The sequence below is a fragment of the Hippocampus zosterae genome, chromosome 7, assembly GCF_025434085.1.
Source record: "Hippocampus zosterae strain Florida chromosome 7, ASM2543408v3, whole genome shotgun sequence".
In the NCBI taxonomy this organism is placed as follows: Eukaryota; Metazoa; Chordata; class Actinopteri; order Syngnathiformes; family Syngnathidae; genus Hippocampus; species Hippocampus zosterae.
Window position 1 is genome coordinate 4,429,345 of NC_067457.1, and position 21,827 is coordinate 4,451,171.

General features: G+C 44.5%; 4 protein-coding genes and 2 long non-coding RNA genes across 13 annotated transcripts; 2 read left to right on the forward strand and 4 right to left on the reverse strand.

Moving 5' to 3' along the window:
* Nucleotides 1-230: 230 nt before the first annotated feature.
* On the reverse strand, nt 231-5,819 carry ccz1 (CCZ1 homolog, vacuolar protein trafficking and biogenesis associated). The gene is made up of 17 exons (XM_052069702.1): nt 5,672-5,819; nt 5,342-5,417; nt 5,148-5,244; nt 4,925-5,022; nt 4,750-4,843; nt 4,577-4,657; nt 4,456-4,503; nt 4,244-4,327; nt 3,988-4,163; nt 3,829-3,910; nt 3,654-3,715; nt 3,410-3,521; nt 2,853-2,886; nt 2,649-2,766; nt 983-1,141; nt 751-878; nt 231-671 (listed from the first exon to the last, which is right to left on the reverse strand). The coding sequence occupies exons 2-17, from the start codon at nt 5,353-5,355 to the stop codon at nt 616-618; spliced, it is 1,443 nt and encodes a 480-aa protein (XP_051925662.1). The 5' UTR covers nt 5,356-5,417; nt 5,672-5,819; the 3' UTR covers nt 231-615.
* A 317-nt stretch (nt 5,820-6,136) lies between these two features.
* pvalb9 (parvalbumin 9) lies at nt 6,137-9,110 on the reverse strand. Its single transcript, XM_052069794.1, has 5 exons — nt 8,793-9,110; nt 8,015-8,082; nt 7,123-7,255; nt 6,692-6,801; nt 6,137-6,333 (listed from the first exon to the last, which is right to left on the reverse strand). Exons 2-5 carry the CDS (start codon nt 8,073-8,075, stop codon nt 6,308-6,310), a joined length of 330 nt encoding a protein of 109 aa, XP_051925754.1. The 5' UTR covers nt 8,076-8,082; nt 8,793-9,110; the 3' UTR covers nt 6,137-6,307.
* A 915-nt stretch (nt 9,111-10,025) lies between these two features.
* LOC127603478 (parvalbumin, thymic-like) lies at nt 10,026-12,271 on the reverse strand. Its single transcript, XM_052069791.1, has 6 exons — nt 12,081-12,271; nt 11,783-11,867; nt 10,910-11,027; nt 10,695-10,827; nt 10,488-10,597; nt 10,026-10,254 (listed from the first exon to the last, which is right to left on the reverse strand). The coding sequence occupies exons 2-6, from the start codon at nt 11,786-11,788 to the stop codon at nt 10,226-10,228; spliced, it is 396 nt and encodes a 131-aa protein (XP_051925751.1). The 5' UTR covers nt 11,789-11,867; nt 12,081-12,271; the 3' UTR covers nt 10,026-10,225.
* A 346-nt stretch (nt 12,272-12,617) lies between these two features.
* Nucleotides 12,618-13,382, forward strand: LOC127603494 (uncharacterized). Its single transcript, XR_007963077.1, has 2 exons — nt 12,618-12,751; nt 13,125-13,382. It is a non-coding gene; the product is annotated as an uncharacterized LOC127603494 (long non-coding RNA).
* Nucleotides 13,383-14,438: 1,056 nt separating this feature from the next.
* LOC127603405 (regulator of G-protein signaling 9-like) lies at nt 14,439-21,348 on the reverse strand. Of its 8 annotated transcripts, none has more exons than XM_052069648.1 (19): nt 21,091-21,348; nt 20,365-20,461; nt 19,838-19,888; nt 19,642-19,748; nt 19,497-19,548; nt 19,373-19,431; nt 19,214-19,290; nt 19,005-19,086; nt 18,649-18,711; nt 18,387-18,416; nt 18,239-18,300; nt 18,038-18,151; nt 17,849-17,964; nt 17,698-17,785; nt 17,462-17,600; nt 17,302-17,384; nt 17,094-17,217; nt 14,980-15,380; nt 14,439-14,613 (listed from the first exon to the last, which is right to left on the reverse strand). In XM_052069648.1, exons 1-19 carry the CDS (start codon nt 21,157-21,159, stop codon nt 14,451-14,453), a joined length of 1,977 nt encoding a protein of 658 aa, XP_051925608.1. In that variant the 5' UTR covers nt 21,160-21,348; the 3' UTR covers nt 14,439-14,450. The 8 variants fall into 8 exon arrangements, with proteins under 8 accessions (XP_051925608.1, XP_051925607.1, XP_051925606.1 ...); XM_052069647.1 differs by having other exon boundaries at nt 18,243-18,300; nt 18,642-18,711; XM_052069646.1 differs by having other exon boundaries at nt 18,387-18,532; nt 18,642-18,711.
* LOC127603497 (uncharacterized) lies at nt 15,374-16,479 on the forward strand. The gene is made up of 2 exons (XR_007963080.1): nt 15,374-15,632; nt 16,014-16,479. It is a non-coding gene; the product is annotated as an uncharacterized LOC127603497 (long non-coding RNA).
* Nucleotides 21,349-21,827: the final 479 nt, after the last annotated feature.

Consider the following 21,827-nt stretch of genomic DNA (forward strand, 5'->3'; position numbering starts at 1 on the left):
AAAATTTGCTTTTTTTTCATTGGCGCCTCAACTTCTCCACTTCCGCTTTATAAACTAAAAATTATTTAACAGTATGTTAAGTAACATACACAAAACGAAATAACCAAAGACAAACAAACGGGAAACATGTCAGAGGTCCATCAGAAAAGTCACACAAAATGATTCCAACATTATTTTGGTCCTAACTAAGGGTAAACAAATACTCATAAACACAGGGTTCTGACAGTATGCAAAATTATTACATAATTTATTCAAATTTAGTAGCGTTGTTTACAAACCACAAGTTTTGACATGATAGTCAAAAAGGGATTGGGGATGAAAGCCAGCTGAAATAGCAGTTATGCATACACCAGTTTGAGACACAGAAAAGGTGTTCAATGAAAGACGCGCTGAAATCTTTTTTGACAACGACATGACAAAATTCCAAGTACACGTAATTACAAAAGGGAATAACATTTAAAAAGTTCAATTTAAAAAAAAACAAAAAACAATGGGAAATCTTTTCGTTGTTTTTATTTTTTTACAGTGCAACTATTGCGTGAGACCGATGCTGCCGTGACACCCTGCGACGCTGACAGTTGGTCGTGCGGTCAAAGAGTCTCTGTGCTCATTCCATCAATCCAAGAAGAAGATGTTGTTGAATTGTGTCGCGCAAAGCCTCTTCATCTCCTCTGCGAAAGAGGAAGGACAGACAAGTTTGTTTATGGACGTCTGACAGTGGGTATGCCGCAAATGTTGCTGCCGACCTACCGTTGACTTCAATGAGGTTGGCGTTCTTCTGATTGAGGATCACGTACAGTTCTCTCTGGTCAGACTTTTTGCCAACCACCCAATAGTCCGTCATGGCTTTGACTATAATCTCTTCGTCTTCATCAACTCTGAAAGAGCCACCAAAACATTTATTTGACTCACTTCTTTTCAACGTGGGGCATTGCATTACTTTGGATTTGCAATCAGCAAATTTCAACATCATTTGGCGTACCTGGCAAAGTCACAGTTGATGTCCCCCAGGATCTTCATGAGGTCCGGATGGACAGACGTGAGGCAGACGCTGGCCGTTTTCCTCATGTGTATCGTGCTTTTCTCTGCCAGGTTCATGTGGTTGAAGTAGATGAACTTAAACTGGGGCTCCTTCTCTGGCCTTTGTGGGTGCAACATGGCGGACACAAGCCAAAAAGATTTGAAAAACGGCTATCGGTCATGAAATTGGAATCGCGCTGCTCGACTGTGACGAGGCTGTCCTTTCACGCTCGAGGAAAATGATTTGTGCAAGTCATTTCTGTCAAGCAGTTATAATGTCAGCTTTGAGTCAGTTAGTTAAATGTAACGGCAGTTTAAAAAAAAACAAAAGCCACCGTGGGTCAAGTATGTATGAATTATACACAGCGATAAGTCACTCTGGAGGATTATAGCCGCTGGGACAAGTAAAATGAGGACGGAGTCACTGATGCGGTAGACTTGACGGCGGTCAAATCAGGGAAGGCGGCGGAAAAGAAATGCGGGACGTCGTTATTTATTCAGCGGCTTGTTGAGTCGAGTCGACGCTTGGATTACAGTCACGGATGCATCCGAAGCAACCCGCTCGGGCAGATGGACGCTTGACGGCTGACACCGAGATGAATTAGGATGAAAAATAAAAAAGAAATTACTAGTGTAGAAATTAGCTAAATTTTGGCTAATTTAGGAAACACGACAGCCGTCAAAGCCAAGCACTTTAAACTACTCAATACAGCCGTTTATGTAACATTGATTCCCGAGTGTGTACGTACATGCACGGCGCTTATGCTTCATTCATTCATTCATCTTCCGAGCCGCTTGATCCTCACTAGGGTCGCGGGGGGTGCTGGAGCCTATCCCAGCTGTCTTCAGGCAGTAGGCGGGGGACACCCTGAATTGGTTGCCAGCCAATCGCAGGGCACACAGAAACGAACAACCATTCACACTCACACTCACACCTAGGGACAATTTAGAGTGTTCAATCAGCCTGCCACGCATGTTTTTTTTGGAATGTGGGAGGACACCGGAGCACCCGGAGAAAACCCACGCAGGCCTGGGGAGAACATGCAAACTCCACACAGGGAGGCCGGAGCTGGAATCGAACCCGGTACCTCTGCACTGTGAAGCCGACGTGCTAACCACTGGACTACCGGGCCGCCCCTGATGCTTCATGATGCGCTAATTTTGTTTAGCTCGATATAGGTTGGTACACTGAAATATTTCTCTTTTTAAAAGAGAAATGTTGGCCTTGTGAAAAGAATGTTCATTCGTGGACAATCAATAATTGGTCGATAGCTCCTCTTGCATAAAATCGTGCTTCAATGCTGACGCCTATCGATTCTCTTTGGATGAGTTTGCTAGCCAATCACGCGCAGCAATTTTCTTGGTCAGTCAAGCAGTAAGTTACCCCCCCCCCCCCCCCCCGCCCCCATTACTTTGAACCGAAATACAAACTTCAAATATGTCTGTACATTTTTAACAAATGCATCAAATCAGTGCTTCAGGAACACATGACTTTTTCAACGAGGGGTGCGCCGTGATATTTTTCCGATCAGTCAAGGTCGCCAAACGTTAAGAAGTCAGCTCACGAGGACATTTCTGAAATGTTGAGCAACGTCCGAGCGTCAAAAAAACGGCACGCGTCAACGAACCCCGATATCCTGCGGTTGACGGTGAACTGCTCGCATATGTCAGACGCCAGCAAGGTGAGCTGCGGCCCCACCAGGCCGTCCAACTGCTCGCAGAACTCCCTCGTCATGTCCACGGAAGCTGTGTGGAAAGTCGGCGTGAGAGAAAAGCCGCTTTATTGACAACGCCATAATCTGTGGGTCGGGACTGTGCGATTTGACGCTTACCGTTGACCATAAAACAGGCGGCGGCGCTCATCGCCTGGAAGAGAGCGGGTCAAACCCAGTTAGAAGGTCACACGGGTTCGAAACGACATTGCCGCGCTGAGGCTCAAGGGATGTGCATCCTCGTTTTTTTTTTTTTTTTTCTAATCCTCCAAAATCCATCTCCTGAGTTCGAGCGCTGGACATATTTCACACCGACGTCATCCGCTCACGCGATCAAAGTCATTTTGATGAACATCCCTTTGGTGCGGCGGGACGAAGAGGGATAATCCATTCGTAGACGCGTGGCAAAATATTCAAGAATCAATTATTAAAGAGAGCAATGCGGTAAAAATCGCCATGACTCCTACTTGGCCGACACAATCGCTTTCACTTTACAGCATTAGCGTCTAATTCGTACACGGCCATTTATTTGATATAATAACCCTTTCGTGCATATCCTGTAACCGTGATAAACTGTCCACTGTCATGGCCGCTGTCCCTGAAAGGGTTCATCTCGCAAATGCTCCAAATGTCCCCCTTCGACACGAACGGCACCGGCACGTCATCCGTCAGGTTACCTTATAGACAATCAGGTGCAGCTCCTCGTGGCCATCTTCTGCACTCACAAATATTTTGGGGAAGCGGAATTTGGCCTCCGGGTCTTTAAGGTTGGGCGGGCCTGTCAAAAACCTGAAGAGAACAGCATGTGGAAGTATGCTACACGATCCTTCAAATAAAGTCGTTATTGCAATGAACGATGTCATTGACGCATTTAACTCAATTAGAGCAGCAAATGTGCCCAACGGCGGTTTCAGGACTCACCTCCCATAATGCAACAAATTGCCTGCGACCTCCGGCCTGAGAGGAGAGTCCCTGCCAGCCAACTGGAGACGGGTGGAACGAATTCAAAGAAGGGAGAAATGCGCATCGCACGTGTGTTAAGTATGGACGGACAACATCCTCAGCACCTGAAGAGCACACGCAGCTTTTTCTTTACCTCCGGCTCGGAGTGCCTGGGGAACAGCGACGTGGTCAGGTACTTGTACAGAATCCTCATGTCATCTTGCTCCAGGCCGCTCCTGCCGCGCACAAAAAGATAATGCGACACCCACCGCAGAAGCGGCGCGAGCTGAGCCGAAAGCGTCCGTCTCGTTACCAGATGAGCTGGTCGTTGTAGAGGAAGGCGGTGTATTTGATGAGGCTGAGATTCTCCTCCACCCGGTTGACAAAGGATTGGATCTTTAGGTACGTCATTTTGTCCAGCGGGAAGAAGCTGATGCCGCCAAAGACGTCCAGCAGGTCACAGGACTGCAGGTGGAGAGTCTGCAAGTACTGGAAGACAAAGATAAAAATGCAGCGCAAACATAGTGGAGTGAATTATTCGCATTCGTGATTTTTATTTATTTTTTTACCCTGTAGAAGAACTTTTCAAGCTTCTGAGTAAGCAGCTCCACTCCGCCGGCATCCATGGCTCGACTAAAGGTACCGTTAAAGAGCTGCAGCAAAAAGGAAAGTCATCACAAACAATGTTTTGAGAATCTTTGTCCAACATGAATGTGACGAGACGCTTAGAACTCAATGGAGGAGGGGGAAAAAAATATTTTGGAAAAATATCAGCGCTTACCTTATACATGCTGTAGCACTGCTTCACCACAGCGCCGTAAACGGTGTCCTTGAAGGGGGCGCAGGAAGCACGGTGAACAACTTGGAAGCGGATACTATTCAAAGAGAGGACAAACACTCACGAGGATTTCCTCTTCCTGGTACTCAATCGTGGGAGGCTTTCCATCTTTGTTTGGTTTTTCAATCATTGGGTTTCGAACCACCTGAGCAATAAATGGGACACAAAAAAAAAGTGGGAAAGGTAAATGGTTCGCATTCCATTCCTGGAAACCAGAGGAAAGATTTAACAATTTACCATGACCATCCAAAAGTTTTCCTCGGGCTCAAAGAAAAACTGTCGGTTCTTCTGTGTGTGCAGGGATTTTGCTGGTTTTGTTGGGCAGAATGTTCTAGATAAGAACACAAATATTAGCGACTTTTCTAGACATCATTAATATCTTATTGAAATTGATCCCTTCCATCATAACCACCTCGTGAACTGGACAATAGCTTCACAAAGGCCCACGTTTCGGATTTTTTCGTTCTTCTCCACGTCGCTGGGGTGATAAAACAGTATCTTTTTCTCTTCCTAATGTGATTTTAAAAAAAAAAACATCACCTGACATCAGTACTTATCAACACGCAGGCAAAGCTAGAATAACGGGACCTAGTTCAGGTGCAAATTTTAAACATCATTTGAGATGCCGAGCTCACCTCTCCTTCCCGCGGTCCAAATGTGGGATTATAAACAAAGAAATTGAGTAGACATGCTGTGAACTGTTTCTCTTGCATTCCCGATGCCATTCTGGGGCTGCAAGACAAAAATAATAATATTAATAAGTCAATGTAAAATAATACCAGGTTATTTTCATGATCGCCTCGTGCAGTAAATAAAAATCAGTTTTTACCTAATCATCAGCATCAGTGTCACGTTTGTCTGGATTTCCTTTGCGCTAATAATTGCGTTGCAAGCATGCCGTTCACCTGCAGAAGCAAAACAAGCACTTTATGGGTAGCGCATCATTATAAGTAAAACGACAACTTATACAACAAGTGTTTTCCGCAAAGAAAACGTGCAACGAGTAAAACATTCAGCAGCAATACTGTATATCTTATAGGACGTTTTTGCACGTAAGCTTCGCTAGCAAGACTTTCCGGTGTGCTGAATGACGTCCAAAGCGTATTAAAAAAAACACCAAAAACAAAACTGTTGGAGGAAAAAGGAAATAAACTCTCACCTTGTAGCGCATAAATGAACAGTTTCGTATGCACGTCGTTGTGTCACAGCAGAGAAAAAGAATGCCACTAAACAAGAGGAGACACAGTTTACACAGTCTACTTCCTGTTTTTGACAGCAGAGTGTGTCACACCTAAAACTAGCCGGGAGGAAAACACGGCGAGCTCCAAAAAATTAAACGGACCCAGCGCTGAATATATAATAATAACCATAATAATAATAATAATTGTACGTCACAGATAATGAGAACATAAGACCTACCACGGGAAAAGGGGGTTAATGACTTGCAAAAGGAAAAAGCTATCAACAAAATTGGGAATTTCGCATCAGTGTAGTGTATATGCTTTTGTAAACTATCCTTATTCTTCATAAGCACATAAATTATGGAATAGTTATGTTATAAGGTGCTTGACTAAATGTAACTATTTTTGCCAACTTTATTTCATAAAACAGAGAGGCCACACACTTTATTTCTTTCATTGTCACAGGTTAGAAGGACCTTTATTGTTATTGTCCATTAATGAGAGCAGAGCAGAACATTAAAAAAAAAAAAGAATGTCCACTGGAATACAAGCCAACGAAAAGAAATCCAAAAAAAATCAGTGGAAATGGAAGTAAGAACTGATCCATGGAGGCCTCAGGACAGGACAATCATCTGGAACTCTAAACAGACACAGTATTTAACATTGTGAAGATATATATATATATATATAGATATTTGCATTGATAGTTAAAAATTATCCCAATTAAAATGTCCTGCTGTCAATCGTGTGCACTGAACATGTTCCAAGTGATTTCAATGGCACTGAAGAAAAAAAGAATTCACTCCAAATAAAATCTGTATATTTTATTTAACAAAACACACAAAACCGTACCGCAGATACAAATTTGTCCAACATCATAAATAATTTGCAAGCTTTAGTTCAACCTCAGTGCGTCAGAATCGCAACCTGCAGGGGAAAAAAAAAGTGTTCTCCTCGCATCAGATGCCCGGTTGAGCTGCAGGAAATCAGATACTGACCCTCTGCTCCGATCCTGCCATCGCTGTCGTCATCCGCTGCCGAGATGAAGCTTTTGGTTTCAGCCTCGGTCAGCGTTCTCGCTCCAGGGACGAACCGCTGCAGGAAAAACCTGCACAAACACAAAGGTCGCTCAGTTGCATACAAGATGCATTGCATCTATATTACAGCAAATCATGAGGACACACCATTTTTTGGCGGGGGAGTGGGGGGGCAAATTGTAGTACAACAAAAGGTGAATTATGTAACACAAATGCCACAATAACACTTAAAATCATGATAATCCACGTGGATTACAAAGGGAAGGCTTTAATACAGATGTGCGAGTTGGTCGCTCGGTCTTAATCTGTCTGTCATGCACACTGTGACATTTTACCCTTAGAGAGGTTGAAATAAATAAACTGAAAAGAAAAAAAACAATGAAATGTCCAACTTGAGCTCCGACTCCTCCAGGTAGCCGCTGTTGTCCTCATCGAGGATCTGGAAGACATTCTGGACCTCCTGAGGCGTCTTGGAGGAGAGGCCACATAGTCCAAAGAACTTCTTGTGGCAGAATGAGTCTGGAGCTGCAGAAAAAAAAACATACAGTAATACAGTATCATAATTAAACAGAATGTAAAGAATTCACTGCAGTAATTAGGTGATTTTTTGGCAGAGGATAAAGAATATATGCCTGTGACTGTCGTCATGTTGTTTGTGTGTTGCTCCCATTTGTGTTCAAATAGAATCGTTTTAAAAGTTGAGAACTACCGGGATTCCAATGCTAGTTTTGTTAGCCTGTCTATGATTATTCCCATTATGCGTTAGCATTAAGATAGCGGGCTTTTGTAAACCACAACTCAGTTCACAATGTGAAGCTCTCTTTGCTCTTCGTTCCATTCGACCGTAAGATTCAAGTGGGACTCGGTGACCTGCCGATCGGCTGCTTTGTTATGAAATTCGCCGCAACATCTAAGCGGTCGCAACTTAAATTTTGGCTCAAAAGTCAAAGCAGAAAAAATATCAGCCGACTCGTAGAACGGGTCACTTGTAAGTCGAGGCACCACTGCTTTATGTGAAATTGTTTGAGGGAGAAGCCCAATGAGGTGAGATTAAAAATGCATGTGGCTGCAGATTTTTTTTTTTTTAAATTGAGCAAAGTCATGCAAGCACTAAAACAGACGGGATGTTGCAATCATCCGGAGGTGCAGATAAGAGGGTAAAAAAGTGAAATGAACGCAGCCCAAGAAAAGATTACAAACCTTGTCTTGACCTCTGCTTGAGGTGATGGAAATCGCAAATTGATCTGACGCATATTATGTATAGTTTGGCAGGATGGGTGTTACCTTGACAGTCTTTCACAGCGTTTTCAATGTCTTCGGCCGAGAGGATGGAGGTGAGGGACATGCTGGTTCTGCGGAGTGAAAAAAAAGAAAGTAGACACTGGGTTTTCTCGCCTACTTCAAGCGTTCCCATTTTGGGCCAGAGTCAGACTCCTTTTCTTCCATTGATCGATTTTTAGGCTCTCATGCGGTCCCACTGATATTATGACTTCATCATATGCCTGACTAAGCAGGCTTATTGATTACATTGTCACGCGTGGGGCCTTTTGGTTACAGATTGCTTCGTTGTTTCAGCAGGGTCAAGGTACAGTCTTAAAGATCTTTCAACAATGTGCGACAACAACACAAAATCATGAAATGTAAATCGACAAAGGCATAAAAAAAATAATGAAACGAGAACATACTTTTACGTATCAACAAATATACACACACGCTACAAAAAGAATGACCCTTTCATGCACAAATAATGATAACCTACATCAGGATTTTTTAAATTATTATTATTATATGAAAAAAATAAAATTAGAGTATTTCTGATTCACTTACTCGTAAGGCAATTTGAAATTATAAAGTTATTTAGACTTTTAAGGTAAGAGTGCTTGAAGCAAGCCAAAGGCTCTGACACAAAGTACCCGCTGGCCGACAGAGAACAAGCTTGTCTCGATATACAGTATATTATGTACCGGTATATATTTTTTTGTGGTGTTGGATGACCTGCACAGTCTATTGTGATGCGGATGCTGCAAAAGATTAGAATTTTTTGGACAGATGCGTGACTCACCTCTGTATGCCGGGTGTCCTCTCAGGTTCCAAAACAACCGCAGTTTAAAAGAGTCGTCGTGGTGAGTCCTCTGATAGCCGCCTCACTTTTATAGACTCTGCTTGAATTTCCACTGCGGGATATCAGATGTTCCCCCAAGCCGAGTTCGTGTTGCTCTACCTGCCCGATAAACTTTTTATAGCTGCGCTCACTGTTCCTTTCAGCTATGACGTGTGTAGGATTTTTTTTTTTATCCAATCAAGTTTTCTGTGCTGTCGTTCTCTCTTCCCCCCTTCTACAGCCTCCCCTCCCTGCGTTTGCTCACCCCGCGAGTGCACATGAGAGATTACACACATTTCGCATTTATTCAAGGTGCTTTAAGCTGTCTCACAGGGGTGGGAACTATTGTGCTCAAGGGCCATGTTTGATTTTTTTTTTAAAAAAATAGACAGATGATGGGGAAAGGGGGTGAGATGAGCTGGTGAGGAAGGAATGAGGGACTACGCCTAAAAAAGGTAAATAAATGAATCAATGAAATTTATGATACAAGTTTTAATTTGAATAAATCTGTAATTAAAAATGAATGAGGGAGGTTATGATGAAAATGGTAATGGTATTTTATTTCCTATAAATTCATTCATCTATGTGAGGTCAACAATGGAATTTGATGGTTACTCACAAGTGCACAAGATTATTATTTATGCACATTTCACAAGTCCATACAAACATATTTTTCCCCCCCAGCTAGGAATTATTCAGTGGCTGCAGGCCGGCCAGATTCAAGTTCTTTGCATCTTTTTTTTTAAAAATACATAATTACACCCGGTTACCTTGACAACCAGCTACTTTCGCACCAATGGGTTTCCTCTGCTATGGCAGCATCATCTCTGGTGGTTTCAGTCAGCATTTCTGTCAAACACAAGGGAATAAAGGTCATTATTTCTCCATGTTTTTTTTTCATCTGCGGTCTGCTGTGTCAGCATTGCTGTTCGTTCCGCGCCACAAGTGTTTGTGTTCAATTAATTAACGGTCAGGTGTTATCGATATTTAGTGTGGAAACTATCAGTTTTGATGAAATCAAAAGGCCCTCGAAGACCTGAGTGAAAGCAGATTGGAGCAGCAGCGCCACCTTGTGGTGATAGACGCTAAAAGCAATCACGACGGACATGGCACCTGCGAAATGTCATCGGAGCCTGGATACATGCAGAATCAAAACTCTGTTAAACTGAAGCTTACAGAATGACAAACACGTGATTTTTGAGGAAGTGTCTTTATTTAGAACCAATATAGCGAACGAAACGTACTGTAACAGAGAGCATCCATTTTGTTTTTTTGAAGACACTACTTGGAATGCTTTTCTAATCTACTCGCATACACGCTCTTGTTTACTGTTGCTAGTTCACATCCACCCTGAGATGACGAACATCCAATAAACCGGAGACGTAAGGCTGCTCTTAGGAAGACTTGACCAGTGCAGAAAACTCTGAAATATGGAACAAAGAGGAAAAATAAAGGACACGTTATTTAGAATAGTTGCATTCACATTTTTGTGCTCAGGCCAAAGCAAGAAAATGTTTTTCCTTTGCTGGCAGAAACCTTGAATGAGTTATCTTGCTATGAAATGGTAAAAATCCAGTAAGCATGTCACATTTGGTTATATAATTGGCTATTTATGCGTAGTGGGTATTATTTAAGTTGAAACAAATCTTCACCGACCTTCCCAGCCAATCTTGCCGTCACCGTCGGAGTCGCCTTCGAGCAGGAAGCCTCTGGTCTCAGCGGCAGTCAGCGTCCTGGCTCCTTTGGAGAAGTTCTGCAAGAAGAGTCTAACGGCAAAGTCATCAATGTGTTTCTTATGAAATGATAAGAAGGCAAAGTCAAGCCTGAAAAAAAATTATTAAAAAAAAAATCGACAAACTCAACTGTAGCTCATCCTGCTCAATGAAGCCACTTTTGTCCTGGTCCAAGATGTTAAACACCTTCTCTATCTCTGTTGGAGTCTTTTTCGATAGACCCACCGCTTTGAAAAACATCTTTGGGTAAAAAGAATCCTTTGCTGGAAGAAAAAAAATAATAATCAAGCTTGGAATCTTGGTCTATCTAACCCCAGACCAAAAAAGAAAATGAAAAGCTCTGACCTTTACACGCGTTTAGAGCCGAGGTAATGTCCGAGAGGGCTAGAACGTCGGTGATGGCCATGACGACGGCGATTGTTGTGGTCCAAGTGAGCGGCCACCGCGGTTTGATGTGCGACGGCTGATGCGCGGAAAGAAACAAAGCGGCGTGGTGGATAGGCTTCACCCCCCCCACTGGGTGTCAGAAACCACCAGCGTCCTTCTGTCCGCTGCCACTCGCACCTGTGACCACTTCAGACGTTATTCAACGTACGGGCTTGTTCCAACCAACAAGGTGGAAGTCTCAAAGCGGAGGCGGCTGGTCAGTCGCCTTCACAATCCGAAAGTCAGAAGCACATCTCAAGTCTGAACTTTTTCCAAATATGGACAAGGAGTCCTGTATATAAGAAGGACGTATATTATATGCACAGTGCTTATGGAGAGACGCAAACATTTCCCTGCAACATCATTCACTGGCTCCTTGCCATCCTCTTATTCCTCCACGCAGCATTTCCATGAGTTATAAACATCCTGTTTTTATCCGGGCTTCGGTCACTATCAGGCCCAACTCCGTGGAAATGTCTTCTTGTCCCTCCCACATGCTACATTTAGCATATGGAAGCATGGTCGCAACCGTAGTGCGGCACATCTGCCTCACAGATTTGAACTTAGAACTCCTGGTTTAAGTCGACTGTCAAACTCACCATTAAAAAAAAAAGGGCAAAATTACATTGGGGGTTTGAAAACAACCTCATAACTTTGCTTTCAGCTCGCTAGCTTAATGCTAAGACATCATGGGAAACACCATAGATGGGCTGACGAATAGCATCTCTATGTCAGGGCTATGTAACAGCTTCGAACAAAAAATGACACAGAGAGAGAGAACATAATACTCACCGGCATATATTCTTTGTCCTCAGTGAAGAAAGACTTGGGTCATAACATATCCTCCCTCTCCGTGTTTATCCGTTCTTCTGCAGTGCTGCCCTCCGGTGGCCAAGGCATGCACCAAAAGAAGCAGCACAACACACATTTAATGAACCATTCCATTTAATGATGTCATCATTTTGTGTTTAAAATGTAAAATATTATAAAGGGTCACTTTTCAAGACAACATTTGTTGTTTTTGAGAAGCGAGAAATGATTATCATGTGATGCATCATACATATGAGTAGCAGAAAATAAAAGTTTGTACCTTCAGCGGGCAGCACGGTGGTCCGCTGGTTAGCATGTGGTCTGCCGGTCTGAGGTTCAGGGTTTGAATCTCTCATCTCCGTATATAAAATGTTAATAGCATGTCGACATGTGGCCTGCAATTATTCTGACGCGACTATTTTCGCCACTGAGCTCGTGTGTACGCAAAAACACGATGGCGATTATTTAGTTGTCACATCCAGCATACAGGGGGGGGGGACCCTGGAGTGAAGCGGACGTTACGGTATCACACATGCACCACGTGAGGGTGTTTGGCTCGGCCACATGGTGACGCCACCCCCGTTTCCTCAGGATGGGCCTACGGGTGAGACCCGCGACTGGCCGAGGAGTGGAGCAACGACAAAAACATCCTTTGCGCACATCTGCGCCCCCGCAGCCCACCCTCGGCCTTGTGCCTTTCCTTACTCCCGGGCTTGTTTTCAGGAAGACCGGGTTTCCTGTGTGATGGATGAGAGGCAGGAAAATGGGGGGATGGGACTGAGGCAGAGAGGGATGGGTTGCAATTGCATTTTCGGTTCTCGGCGTGTATGAAGCGTTCGGAGTTAGTGGTTGCACAGTTGGATTGAAGAGGAGACACTTGCCAAGTTGGGGAGTGGTCCACTGGTTGTTTTGGGACTCGGAGTTATCAGCATATCATGGGAACAAGCACAGGTATGAACACTTAGTTAATAAACAATTTTTGCTTGTTATTTACTGCCGAGGTTCATGCAGTGGTGTGCAGTTTTCTGGCCATTCTTTTTTATGGCTGATTAGCATCTACAGTGCTGTGAGTAATAATTAGTCTTCCGCACTTCCTGTCAGTCAAATTGAAACCGAAGATGTCTCTCTCGTCTCGCCCATGTGAGATTTGGAAGCAAGACCCCTGTCAAGCTGTATCAGATTCTGAGCAAACCGAGACGGGACCCCATCCGTCATGAGTCAAATTCCAAACACAGCGTGAACAAGCCGCATCATGTCGAAACAGAAATGGCATACTTGTTGCTTGGCGACAAGCTCTCATTGTCCATTCTCTCTTTCGTTGCAGAATCTTTTGCTATCTTATGACTAGGGAGGCAAAGATGGCCCGTTGCTCACTTCTGACAACAACATCCTGATGCTGTTTGGGTGTGCCACGTAGAACTCCAGCATCAGTGATTTTGTTGACAGCGGGAGGACACAATCAGCAGGGGTAGACTAACGCCACAAGTGGGACGGTCACAGCCGACAAGGCTGGCAAACTGTTTTTTACACACTCATGTACAGTTGCTGAACCGTAAACTAACCAAGAAATCGTGATTTTTTTTTTTTAGAACAAAAATCAACTTATTTTTATTATTCCTGAGGTATTTGTCCCGGATGTTACTCCTAATTCTCCAAAAAAAAAAAAAAAAAAAATCAGTGTGTATAAGGAAAACCCAGTACAAGAGCAACTAAGCCATGTCTGCCATCCAGTGGTGGATGGTGATATTACAACTTAAAACTATTAAGCGGAACACTTCTATATTTTGCCCTGCGATTGGCTGGCAACCGATTCAGGGTGTCCCCCGCCTACTGCCCGGAGACAGCTGGGATAGGCTCCAGCACCCCCCGCGACCCTAGTGAGGATCAAGCGGTTAGGAAGATGAATGAATGAATGAATGAACTTCTATATTTTGTTTCCTAGTGAATAAAACACACATGGCCATGACAGGTCTCAGCTTAACACACGAGTCATTTATTCGCGTGCTCATCATTGAGGCACTTGAAGCAATTTGTGGAATCTGCCCGCCCAGCACCAACACAATTTTGACATAAAAATTCACATTCTTAAATATGTAAACATGTTCAAACAAGCGTTGCTCACGCCGAGCACCGAAACATCGCTATAATACAAAAACAGCGTCACATACAAAACGAGGTGCTGCTAAAACGATATCTTCACGTACACAAGAACCCGTCTCCATATACCGGTGTACATTCCAGAACCACCCACCATATACATTAGATGAAAGTTATAAAAAGAAAAAACGTTTTTCAATTGACGGCAACGACATTACAAAATAAAGAAATTTAACACCGAAGGGCTCAGTCCAAATGTCATCTTTGGCGATTTATCATTTCCTCGTTCCATACAGTATGTTTGTTTTTCAATTGACATTATTAGTCGGTGTAAGGCAAAAACTAAATAAGGCGTACAATCATCAATAAGACTGCAGTGGGGCTACTCTGAATGAGGTTTGAATGTGAACGCTACAATTCACTTTAAAAAGCTTTTCAGACGTTCAAACTGCAGATATGGGAAGTTTGATCCCATTTAGGGTGGCATGTTACAAAGACGGCTGATAGAAAAAAAATCCTTTCGGTACCTTTTTTTGGGGGGGGTTTGTTTCTTTTAGCCAGTCCCGTTGTGAGGGGTGAGGCTCTCCCAAGGGCAGATGATTTCCTTGGTCCCCCAAGCTCCCTGGGAGGAGGCTCGGTTCTCCTCGTCTTCATCCTCGGATTCAATGGGGTAGATCCGACACTCTGGGGGGATGTCCACCTTGATCTGGAAAAAGCTGCAGGACGCAGACGGGCTTGAATCGATCACTCTTCTTTTTTTTTCATTGAAAATGCTGACAGGCAAATTTATCAACTTTTTTTTTCATAATGGGCATCAATTACACACGGGAGTTAGTTGCGCTACTGGCGGGCATGAATGTATTATACTGCCCCCTTGTGGCTAAGGCATGCACACCAGAAGTAGGAGAGTGTGCATTGAGATTAAGCAAAAAAATTGTGGCAAAAACTGTTTTATTCAATTCAATGAAGTCATTACTCAACGTTTTTGTAGTTAAAAATATATTTTTTTTCATCAGAGATGCACGTAAACTTCCCAAATCTATCTCTGACAAAAATCTGCTTTGTAAATGCTTTACACTCACTTGCCAATCCTCCGTGGCGGGGCCTGGCTGGAGGCGTCCGGACTAATTGGCCGAATGCGTCCACTGGCCCCGGCGGCCGATTGGCACTTGGGCGACAGGCTGGCGAAGACATCGGAGGGGCCGCCGCCCACCCCGCAGCCCCGCCTCAGCAGCCGCCGCAGCGAGAGAGCCACCCTCGACTTGCACGTCGAGCCGGGTGCCCGCGAGGCCTCACCATCTTGCTCCGCCTTGCCCCCGGCTTCCGCCCTCCGCTCGGAGGCAGAGGTGCTGTCCGGGGTTACGCTGATCGGGGACGGACAAGGGGCGAGGACGGCCAGGGAGGACGAGGGGTTGGCGGAGGGGGAGTCGACCAGGCCGGAGTACACCGCCAGGTGCGGCACCGGGGTGGTGAAGCGGCACAGCTGTGGGATGAAAAACAAAAATAGGTTACAGAGGTTGCTATTTTTAAAATGGAAAGAAATAGGGCTGATCATTTCATTATTTATTAATTTTTGTATTTATTTTTTTTTAGCAGGCCAAAGCGTGTCCTTGTGGATGTGCACTGTTTGCACTAACAACATGGCTGAAAAACAACAGAGGGCCATTGCACGGATAACGCATGGAAGACTATCAGGACATGGATACAACATCTTACAGGTGGTACTGAAGTCAAGGTCATTCATTCATTCATTCATCTTCCGAGCCGCTTGATCCTCATTAGGGTCGCGGGGGGTGCTGGAGCCTATCCCAGCTGTCTCCGGGCAGTAGGCAGGGGACACCCTGAATCGGTTGCCAGCCAATCGCAGGGCACACAGAGACGAACAACCATTCGCACTCACACTCACACCTAGGGACAATTTAGAGTGTTCAATCAGCCTGCCATGCATATTTTTGGAATGTGGGAGGAAACCGGAGCACCCGGAGAAAACCCACGCAGGCCCGGGGAGAACATGCAAACTCCACACAGGGAGGCCGGAGCTGGAATCGAACCCGGTACCTCTGCACTGTGAAGCCGACGTGCTAACCACTGGACTACCGGGCCGCCTGAAGTCAAGGTCGATCAGTAGAATAAATGGAAAAAAAATCACAAATCAAAGATAAGATTTTGCTTACGTTTTTTTTTTCATCATTAGAATCTTCGGTTGACAATGCAACTTAAGATGGTCATCCTTAGCCGGATGGACATCGGCGGCGGGGATGAATGACGGGACAGACAGATGAGGTGCTGCTGGATGTTTTAATACAGTTGCCATAACATGTATGCACAGACAGTACAAGTTGCATGTGGAATCATGGATCGGGGTGGGTTTGGGGAAGTAGGACAAATAGTAAACAAAGCCAACGTACAAAAATATAACACGGACATTGTGGGTGATGCTTTCGATGCCGACACACGATGCTTTTTTTTTTGTTTCACCTGACAGAAGCTGAAGCGACAAATTTTGGGGCTAAAATATGAAGTGTGTTAAGTTGTGTATTTTATTGAATATTTTTAATTCAATAAAACAATATGTATTTCCATTTTTCAGATTATTTTAAATCCGTAAAATGTTTCCCTAATAATCTAAATTAGATGAATGTACATGTAGTTGCATGTAAAATATTTATTTTAAAAAATTAAAATACTTCATTGTCAACTTTAAATATTACTTATAATAATAATAATAATAATAGATTGAAGGTTGAATAGTTACATGTTATGTTTAATTGTAATTAAATGACCCACTCATAAAAAAAACTCTTAAATGTAGAGATAAAATTGATTTCAGAAATATTTTTCATTTTTTTAGTTATAATTCATCAACTGACCGATTATTTAATGAAAAAGAGGAATATTAATAAATATAACGACCCAATTTTAGGGGGAAAAAACAGCTGAATGAATCCAACAAATATTACATGACAACCCTGCAATACGAATAACATTAGTAAATGTTTTTACAAACTTAAATGTGGAGGAAAAGGCAATTTATATTTAATTGTGGACAATTTGTAAAAATAATAATTAGAGAATGTAAACAAATAAAAGTTATACATTTGCTAAACCGCTCAACATGATGAATATGAACCGAATCTGACCAAGCTGACAGACGCACGCAGCGTCATCATTTGTGCTTGCTGAGTTTGCTCATGACCTGCGTGATGTCGACGGGTGCGTTGGCGGCCATCCTGGCTCGCTCCTCCAGCTCCCGCTGCCGGAGGACGATGGGACTAAGGCTGGGCCGCCGGTTCTTGGCATTCTGTTCTAACTGGGCGTCCCTGGGAGAACATGGTCAATAAAAATTAAAAATTTAAAAAATGGCTTGAGGGGGATTGGGTCAAAAGAAGAGGCCGACCACCTACGTGAACTTGTGCTCCTCAGGGCAGATGGCCTTCTTCAACGTGTCTTTGAACACCTGAGATTTCATGTAGCGGCCGTACGAGTCCTGCAATTCCACGCCTAGTGGTGAATTCTTTAAAAGGAGAACGTCGACAACGTTCGGTGAGCCGCTCGGTAACTGACTTTCTTCATGAGCATGTAGATGTGGGTCTGGGCGGCATCCAGCACGTATCGATGGGGATGCTTCAGGCCGTTCACTGTGATCTCCATCGTCTTCCCGTCGATGTTGATCCACCTTGGGGCGCCGCGGGCCAGGAAAGTCCTGATGATCACAATGATCAGTAATGTGATTGCAGTACTCTCCAGCCCTGACTAGAAAAAAAAATGTACGGTAAGTCCAAAACGAGTAATTCCTTTACTTATAGATCTGCTCGGCCTTCTCCCGCATGGTCGCCGCCGTGCCCCACTTTAAATCCTCGCAGCCTTCCCAGAATGCCAAGTTTTCACCTGTCAAAACAGCCACCATTTTGTCTTTCAAAATGTCTCACCCGACGGCCGCCGGCCTCATACCGCTGAATTCTTTCTTCAGAAAGCGCCTGAAGTCATCGCGCCCTCGAGCGTCCGAGAGCAGCTCGCCGAAGCTAAACGTCCAGCGTTCCACGCGCATCTTGGTGGGCGTTTCCACGCTGCCGCGATGAAAAGGAAAAAGATTTCAAAGTCATCGAGTCGTGTGCAAATCTTATCCGATTGTGTACTGACTTGGGCATGTTCAAGGTCCAGTAGGTGACATCGTCCGTGTGCCAGGGGTTGCTGGGAAGACATTTGGAGAGGAACGGGTCGTGGCTGTTGTAGGTTGCGCTATATTTCACCAACCTGTTGGGAGAAAAAAAAAGTAAACATTTATTAGCTGGTCCTCATGCACAACAGAATTGGACAAGAAAATATGGACGACAAACATACGCGCCGATGGACACCGACGACTTGACTCTGGGCCTCATGATGGACTGCTGGGTGAAGATCATCTGCAAAGAGGATGAGATGAAAATTGAAGATATAGAACCAAAAATAAAAAATTCATCCATAAAAATAACAGATGTGAAATTCTTACAATCCTCTCGTAGTAGTCGGGCGTTTTCACCTGCGAGGAGGAACCCAAAAAAAATGAAAATAAAAAAAAACACGGGGTGTGATGACAGAAATGACGCGTAAGAACCGAGTGAACGACTTGAGAAGAAAATGAGCAGCGAGAAAGGCCTGCAGGAGACACAAGGCAAGAAAAAGAGGAAGCAGGCTGAGTAAGGAAAAGAACAAGAAAAAGCATCACGAAAGAGAAGCTGACTGATGACAATTCACACCCACTCACCTGTTACCTCATCCGCGTTTGGATCGATTCGCCGGTCGAGTCCATAGTCCATGGCGCTAACCGTACCAGGCTATAAAATAACGACAGTACATGGCTATTAACCCTTTCGGGGACAGCGGTTACCGCAGTGGACGGCCGATCAAGTCATCAGCTTACAAGGACGTCATTCTCATACGTGAAATATTAATCGGCCGTGACCTTTTGGCCCCGATAGGAGACGTGAAGGCGACGAGGCATCGTGGGGAGAGATAATGAGATTCCCCGCCAAGAAAGGAGGTGCAATTTATTTCCACTCGGCAAGTGGATGGTGTCCATGAAGCCGGCATGTGCGCGTATGTCTGTGTGTGTGTGTGTGTTTCTCACCGGGGGTTTGTGGACCACCCAGTAGGCCCTCTCTTGACAGTCAAACACCACGCGGTCCGGTTTCTTCCTCTCCTTGGCGGCTCTGGGGTGGCACACAACACCCTTCATTTTTGCAGCCTCATAATGCAGCGTGCATGCATTTCAGGGGACCAAATATGGTTCAGGAAGAAAAAAAAATAAAAATAGGCCTGATTGCATTTGCGTCCTACCTGTTCTGTTCTTTCGCCTGCATCACGATGAAGTCCCACTTATGATTCATCCACTTGTGAAGGCGGTTGTACTGCTCCTGAGGACCCCCCCGCCCCGGAGACAACACAACCGTAAGCCTTTCCGGCAGCAGCAGCAGCTGCGTTCTCGGTCTCTCTGACCTGCTCGTGCATCTCCAAGAGCCCCTTCTTGCGTATGTTCCTTTTGGCCAAGTAGATTGCTACGGCGCAGGTACACACACGTATTAGGGTTGGTTGACGTGTGCTTAGACCTGATCGCACTCACCGTAGTCGGTATCCTCCACGGGCCACTGCTGTGCAGGCCAAAAGTATGGCGTCTGAAATGAAAAGTGTGGCGCGCGGATGACAAGGAAGCCTCACAGTTTTTCCTAAATTTACCTTGATTGAACCAAGGCACGTCATTTACTTACCTGGAAGCGATAGAGTGACGCGTCGGGCTTCAGCAGCAAGCGCTTGTGGTCCTGCAGCGGGTACACGAAGCCCAACGCCACCAGCATGGAACCCAAACCTCTGGCCTCTGAACACAGCAAAAAAAAAAAAAAAAAACTTGACAGGTGTTTATTTGCCCCGTGTTGACTTTCCAAGTTGTTAAAGCGTTAAACTGACCTCTGGTGTCAATTTGGAATCTGTCTGCCAGCCACGCAACTATGTCTTCACCTAGAGACCACATATTCAGATGACATCATTTGACTGACAGTATGCGCACGTGCACATGTGTGTGCATGTGTGTAAATGCCAGACCCCCCCCCTCTGACACACGACAGCTGACTACCTTGGCCGCCTGTGGGCCTTTCTGGCTAATATGATGCAGCGAAAAAAAAAACCCACAAAAAAAAGGATAGTGAAGAAAATAGTAGTCAAGAAAATGTCATTAGCGATGTATTCTCCCTCTGCAATTGCCTCTTCTGTCTGCTTTTCTTTCGCTTCCGTCTGTTACTCGTCATTCCATTTCTCCCCTCACTTTGACAAGTCCAGGGGGGTTGTCATGGCGACAAAATCTGAAGCTCTCGAGTTTAAGGCGCTGCGTCTCAGCCGTCAGACGCTGATTACACAATCACTCAGCATCAAGTGTGTGCTGCTCATAAGTGAGTGTGTGTGTGGGGGGGGGGGGGGGGGGTTGTAGGTGTGCTCACCAGTAATAGCGTGCGGTATGGTGGTGATGACCAGTCGCTGCGGCTGAGACTTCACTCCCGATTTGGGATCCTGCATCTCCAGCAGTACCTTTTCCGCCTGTGGGGAGGGGGGAGAGGTTACCATGACAACTAATGTGGGGGATGCTGGCTGGTGAGGGGGCTAGACGGGTTGCTTTAATAACAGATTGCAAGGGCAGTTTGAGATTGAAAATGTCTTCCAGGTTCTTTTAGTGGCAGAACTTTAAATATGTTACAGGTTAGCATGAAGATACTTTGTGTGTCACTTTTGATTTTCTTTTGATGTTGCCTCAACTTGGTGCTAAATCAACACAAAAGTGTCAAGAGCACATGCCTTCCTCCTGCGCGAGTGATGTGGGAGAGATGAGTCAAGATCCAGTCGCTGGATTAACTTCTTTCTGCATGGGCCCCACTTCACTGACAATGATCCTGTCTTAATACTTATTAAACTGTATGACCTTATTACTGTGAGGAGGTGAGCAGTTTATGGAGGTGATGACATTCTGATAACATATCATGCATTTCTAATCATCTGTTCAATGATTTACATTCAATATTAAAACCATGCAAACAGCCTCATGGCAGCTAGTCAGAGTAAATAATCTATACAAAAGATTCAATTAGATTATGTCCCCCCCCGCAATACGTGATTTGTTTTCCATACCCGTAGATGAGGGCTGGCTGTGTTTTGTCTGAGCAGAACCGTACCTTTTTAAGACAAGCCATCCGTGGTCGATATCTCTGCCCGTGATCCCGCAGAGTGTTTCTAATTGTCATGCTGCCTGATGATAATAATGTCCACTGACCACACGCTCAATGCAACTGCGAGCTGTGTCGCCGAGGGATGCCGACTGGAGAGGATAATCAATACCGGTGGTGCCTTCACGGACTCACAACGAGCTCGGAAATTTTTTGATTTGTTATAACAAGCATATTGACATTGCATTGTGTTACAATATACACTCCGGGATCTACGTTTTTAAATCGTGTTCAGGCGCCATTAAGTTTGTTCGAACGTAAAGAGTAGCTTCTTTAATATATTACTGTGCTCAACTCCGTTGTCCCTGAACGACGCACCAAACTGCAAAACTAATAGGAATCGACCAATGAAAGGCGGGTTTTTTCAGAGAGTTACACAACAGTCCTCTTGGGGGCGCTATTCCATAATCAAGCGTTTAAAGTTTAGTTTTATGACCGTTCCGTTGTTTTATATATTAATAACATACTTTTTGTCACCTATTATGTCACTTATTATGTCGTTATGTTCATCTCCCAAGACCTCAGTTTAAGCTTACATGGCGTCTCACTCCTCCGAGCTAGAGCCGCGTGTGAATGACTCGATATAAATGCGTCTTTTTTGTGGACGTCTGACCAGCCAGATGATAAGATATGTCGGCTTTTTAACGAGCTAATCTGGCCGTGTCCGGCGAACTTCGTAGACGGCC

Bases quoted from the DNA above. Each gene is read 5' to 3' on its own strand.
- pvalb9 (XM_052069794.1), bottom strand. From the start codon at position 8,075: ATGTCCCTCACCTCCATCCTCTCGGCCGAAGACATTGAAAACGCTGTG. The intron at 7,256-8,014 runs GTAACACCCATC...TTTTTTCTGCAG, and splicing joins CGCTGTGAAAGACTGTCAAG to CTCCAGACTCATTCTGCCAC. The intron at 6,334-6,691 runs GTCAGTATCTGA...GTGTCTGTTTAG, and splicing joins TGGCAGGATCGGAGCAGAGG to AGTTCCAGATGATTGTCCTG.
- LOC127603478 (XM_052069791.1), bottom strand. The intron at 10,598-10,694 runs GTTGAGTTTGTC...CTTTGCCGTTAG, and splicing joins ATTGAGCAGGATGAGCTACA to ACTCTTCTTGCAGAACTTCT. The intron at 10,255-10,487 runs GTCGGTGAAGAT...TCCATATTTCAG, and splicing joins CGGCAAGATTGGCTGGGAAG to AGTTTTCTGCACTGGTCAAG.
- LOC127603405 (XM_052069646.1), bottom strand. From the start codon at position 21,159: ATGACAATTAGAAACACTCTGCGGGATCACGGGCAGAGATATCGACCA. The intron at 19,432-19,496 runs GTGAGTGCGATC...CCTGCGCCGTAG, and splicing joins CGTGGAGGATACCGACTACG to CAATCTACTTGGCCAAAAGG. The intron at 19,291-19,372 runs GTCAGAGAGACC...GGGGGTCCTCAG, and splicing joins TCTTGGAGATGCACGAGCAG to GAGCAGTACAACCGCCTTCA.
- ccz1 (XM_052069702.1), bottom strand. The intron at 4,328-4,455 runs GTAAGCGCTGAT...TTTTTGCTGCAG, and splicing joins AGTGCTACAGCATGTATAAG to CTCTTTAACGGTACCTTTAG. The intron at 2,887-3,409 runs GTAACCTGACGG...GCTCTCTTCCAG, and splicing joins TGCACCTGATTGTCTATAAG to GCGATGAGCGCCGCCGCCTG.